The following is a 4964-nucleotide window of genomic DNA, read 5'->3' on the forward strand; positions in this document are numbered from 1 at the left end:
TTGGTGTAATTTGTTTGATGGGCTTTGGGCTTCCAAGCTCAAATATTTCATTTTGGCTTCTTGAATTCTCTTATTTCTTCATTTACTCAAGGGCCTTTGTTGAGAGATGGGATTTTTGGGTTTTATTCTGCATTAACCTGTAATTAAAGATAAAAGCAGTTATTAGTGGTATATTTATTCATATAAAATAGATAATGAGGGTAGAAAATTGTAATAAAATGTGATTATCACTCATGGTACGAATGTAAGGGATTATTCATATAAAATAGATAATCAGGATCCATTTTAGGGTACGAATGTATTTTTGGAACTTCATTTAATCTCCGATTACGTTCTTCTATCGAGTTCAGAAGCTGAAGCTTTTCTACACATTCTCTAAGCTCCTTTCTACGGCCAGTTTCACTCGCACGATCACGTAGATGACCAATCCTTTGCTTCTCACTTTCCAACCAAACATTGACTCTCACAGCTTGAAAGACCATGGCTTTTTCTTGGATATCTCCCACAATGAGTCGATTTATTAATCCACATTTTATGCTTTGTCTTAAGCGCTTGCACTCTTCCTCTGTGAAATCCTGATTTGACACTATGTCTATCGTTATAACCTCCTTCTTGTTCAGATTTAGTATTTCCAATATGAAGTCTGTGGTCTTTCTGCCTGTTTTATATTTTTCTACGACCTTAGATGTTCCAACAACTTGCACAAGCCGATACATATCTTGCTTCTGCACTGCACTTGAAATCCTTATTCTTACAAAAGAACCAATTACTTTCTCAGTGAATTTATCTACATCATCAAGCAAATCCTCCATTAAGTTTCGGCGAAGGAAAACTTTAATTGCTGGAGTGCAGGATTATAGTACTTTAATTGCCGAAAGTTTCACCCTTTTAAACTTTGATACCCAGAAGTTTTATTTCGTCAGTTTGATGCCAAAGTTTTCAAAATTGACACTAATTTGCCAATTTGACACTCCAAAGCCCTAACTTTGTTCCTCACATTTCCAAAATAAAAAAAACTAAAATATGTTAAGAAAATCTGCTTCCAATTCACTTTTTTATGTTGATATTACAAGTAACCCCTAAAGCGTTTGATAGTTTCAAGGATATTTGATAATCTCAAGTAAACAATAGCAAAATAACAACTTTTCTGCAGATTTCTGTTCAAATTTAAATCAAATAAATTTAGCAATACAACCATAGCAAATAAAAAGAACCTTAAACTGGTCACTGAGCATCTGGACGTTATATTGCTTATCAGCCTCGAGCTCCTGATCATAAGATGGATTTTGAAGGAACGAAATCAAAAGAGCTGCAGACTCCTCCAATGATTTCAGCCTCGAAACGATCTCCGCTCTCCTATTAAACATCTTTAATTAGCAAAAACAAACAAAACACAAATAAAAAACCCTAACCCTATAAAGAAGAATAAAAAACCTAGGGTTACGGATCTGACCATGAGGAACCTCTTCAGAGTGATAGAGGTTCTTGTGGATGGCCATGGCGTAATCAACCATGTTCGTTTTGCTCAAAAGCTACGGTTTCTGTGGAAATTGTTAAGAGTGAAGAGAGAAGAACGAAGCGGCGGAGCCAAGAACGAAGCGGCAGAACTAAGAAAGGGGAAAGATCGGTGGTCGACGGAGACGAAGCGGCGAATTTGGGAATTGAATGAAGTGCCAGGTGGCGGTTTCAGGGGGAAGAGTTTTTATAGATAGAGATGGGTCATTTTTGTCAAGTGGCATTTTTGCCAAGTGGCATAACCAAGAGTAACACTTATTAGTAATAGTATATAGATTAGTAATAGTATATAGATTGGATTCAAGTCCCAAAATAAATTCAATTCAGACTGTGCTGTGCTTGTGCTTGTTCCCTGTAATATTGCACCCATATTATCCTCTCTATAGAAAGAGTTAATAAGAGTTGGTCACTAACTCCTGCTAATCCTATAACCAAACATGACCTTATGTTGGGGAGAAAAAAAGACCTACCACATATTCGATCATCAATTTTGAATGAGTACTATTATTAGTATATTAAACAGTATAATCAACAAAAATTAGTTGAAACTAATTACTCAATGAGTATAAAGGAGGGATACAAATTAACATAACTATCTATTTCAAAGTAAACACGGATAAATTTCAGATGGAGAATTATTTGAAAAAAGACCATTTTTAAAAAAATATTAGCAAAATTGATCAAGTTATAAAATAATTAGCAAAATCGACATTTTTCTATCGACGTCATCAAAGTTGGCCAAAAAGAGATTGATTTTGCAAAATATCTTGTTTAAAATACCGGGATTAGTAGTCTCGTGAAATTAGAAATCCATAATCATACTTCTTTTAAATACATGGGACTATAGTCCCGTGTAAAAAATAAATATCTTAATACTGCGCCATGATAGTCCCGTGTTTTAAACAAAAACAAACAATGGTTTCAACAAATACATGGGAATAGTAGTCTTGTATATTTGTCGGTTGTATATATACGCAAAATTAGAGCATAACCGGCTCTCTCCCTCAGTACGCTCTCTTTTACCCTCAATTTTATTTCTTTCTCTGATTTCTCTCTCTCATTATCTTTAGGGCATAGCCGTCTCTCTCCCTTAGTTTGGTCTCTCTCACTCTCAATTAGGTCTCTTTCTCAAATTTCAACCTCTGCTCCTCCTCTCTTAAAATTCTTTCTCATTCTCTCCAACTCAAACCTCCTCCCCCAAATTTCTCTCTCTCTCTCTCTCTCTCTCTCTCTCTCTCTCTCTCTCTATCCCCCCTCTCTCCCTCTCAATTCACTCCAACGCTGAGCATCACCTCCCTCAATTTTCTCTCTACCTCGATTCTATCTAACATCAATGATTTCCGACGCTATCTAATCTCTCTTATGTCGACAGCCTTGATATCAATGAACTCCGATTCTGCAAGGTCAAAATTGTTAGGACTCATGTTTATGAGCCTACTATCTAACCTAGTTTTGATGGTTAACAAACAATTTATAACTGTATATTTTCTAGTTTTTTTGTTTAATATGTATCCATGTTGAAAAAGTTTGCAATGACGATATCTCAAATATTGAAGCCAACAAATCAAGTCAAAGATTCAAGATCAAGCTTCATATGCAATCAACTTGGGTATATTATTTTAAGTGTTATATTTCATGAGTAAATACTTCAAGCTCAAATTCTATACACACACATCAATTTTTATCAAAATATGTGCATTTTTGGGAAAATAATGTATTTTTGGTTTATGCACTTAATAATACTAGTTTACATATTGTCCTAAGTCTATAAATCCAATCAAAAGATTTCAAAACTTCATTTAAGTCATTTTGTCAAAATGAAGTTGTCCTAAGTCTATAAATCCAATCAAAAGATTTCAAAACTTCATTTAAGTCATTTTGTCAAAATGAAGTTATAGGCGTATAAAACTGCCTATGAGTCCCTTAGCACAGCTCGGCACGATGATTCGACAAACCAACGAACCATCGGGTGACGTATCTAAACACGATCGTAAGTCCACAACACCGAAGCCAAGTGACACGCGACGAAGCGGATTAACGAGGCGACGAGGTTAACGAACCGCACGCAAACAACAGAATAAATCCACTCGCGTGCGGAATCAAGCTAACGGTTCGGTGAGTTAACGAGTCATCCAACTGTGGAATGGATTCGAACTCGAACACCGAAGCAGATTTACTGCCAAATCAGGATCCGGACTGTCAAATCAGAGTTCAGATCAACGACGAAGCTCGGATAAACCGATAAACCGCGAAACCGGACAACTGACTCAACGGCGAACACCCGGGAGAGCTCGGCCAGTACTGAGTCATTCAGGTGGCTCACTGAGCCACCTAGGTGGCTCGGTGACCGAGCCACCAAATGGTGCTCGGTGGCCGGCCACCAAATGGTGCGCTCGGCGAGCCACCTTGAGGTCGGCTCGGCCCACCGAGCTACCTACTGGTGGTTCGAAGGCCGAGCCACCCGCACTAGGGTGTTCGGCGGCCGGCACTGGGTGGCTCACCGAGCCACCTTTTGGTGGCTCGGTGGCCGAGCCACCCAAGTGGCCGAGCCACCTGGCCGAGCCACGGGCAGATCTGGGCCCAGATCTGAGCCCAGATCCGCTTTCAGTGCCTATAAATAGAGGGGTTGGTTCATTGTTTAAGAGGTTAGAATTTTGGAGCCGAAACTCTGCTGGATTTAGAACTCACCTTCGGATTCAAAGCTTAGAAGACTCTGACTCTCAGATCTGGTTCTTGGTGATCATCTACGCCAAATAAGGCAGGAGTTCGAGAGAGATCAGATCTGAGATCTACACGGTTTCCCTTCGGATCAGAGCTTGGTCTTTGATCCTGAGAAGAGTCTCGATTTCGCTTGGTCGATTTCGATTACTAAAGGCTATTATTTCCTTGGCGAAATACTACCCCCGGCTGTTATTTCCTTCGTGAAATAGCACCCGTCATATCGTGTAGATCCGACCGGATGTAGATCGCGCGGTGGTCCACGGATTAACCCCGGCACAAGCGAAGAACCCACAAAAGCGAGAGACCGCAAAACAGGATCTCGTGATTCGTTTGACAAATAAGGAAAGTTGTAATTTTTATTTTTCTTTGATTTTGTTGTAACCGGATCTTATAAAAAGACCGGATCTTTTGTAATCAAAAAACTATTACTTGAGAGTGCAATGGAATCGTAGAAAGAAACTTTCACCACGAACAATCTGGCGACCACAGTGGGAGCCACCGATCTCGCTGCCGAGATCGTTGCGTCGCAGCCGTGGATCTCGATCCCGGTCGAGGAGGAGGTCGAGTATGAATTCGACCAACAAAAGTTCGAGGAGTATCTGTCATCCTCGTCCGGATCCACCTCCCCCCGCAAGTCCAAGAAGTTCTCCTCCAGGAGAAAAGTCCGTTGGTATGAAGAAGTGCAAAATGCCATGACGCCAAAGTTGCGTCGGGGGAAGTTCCGCCGA

The 4964-nt window shown here is 39.9% G+C and overlaps 1 protein-coding gene across 1 annotated transcript; it reads right to left on the reverse strand.

The window, feature by feature from the left end:
- On the reverse strand, positions 228 to 1675 carry LOC109826472 (zinc finger CCCH domain-containing protein 19-like). The gene is made up of 2 exons (XM_020393502.1): positions 1454 to 1675; positions 228 to 1356 (listed from the first exon to the last, which is right to left on the reverse strand). The coding sequence occupies exon 2, from the start codon at positions 810 to 812 to the stop codon at positions 228 to 230; it is 585 nt and encodes a 194-aa protein (XP_020249091.1). The 5' UTR covers positions 813 to 1356; positions 1454 to 1675.

Source organism: Asparagus officinalis, chromosome 10, assembly GCF_001876935.1.
Source record: "Asparagus officinalis chromosome 10, Aspof.V1, whole genome shotgun sequence".
Classification (NCBI taxonomy): domain Eukaryota; kingdom Viridiplantae; phylum Streptophyta; class Magnoliopsida; order Asparagales; family Asparagaceae; genus Asparagus; species Asparagus officinalis.

Bases quoted from the DNA above. Each gene is read 5' to 3' on its own strand.
- LOC109826472 (XM_020393502.1), bottom strand. From the start codon at position 812: ATGGAGGATTTGCTTGATGATGTAGATAAATTCACTGAGAAAGTAATT.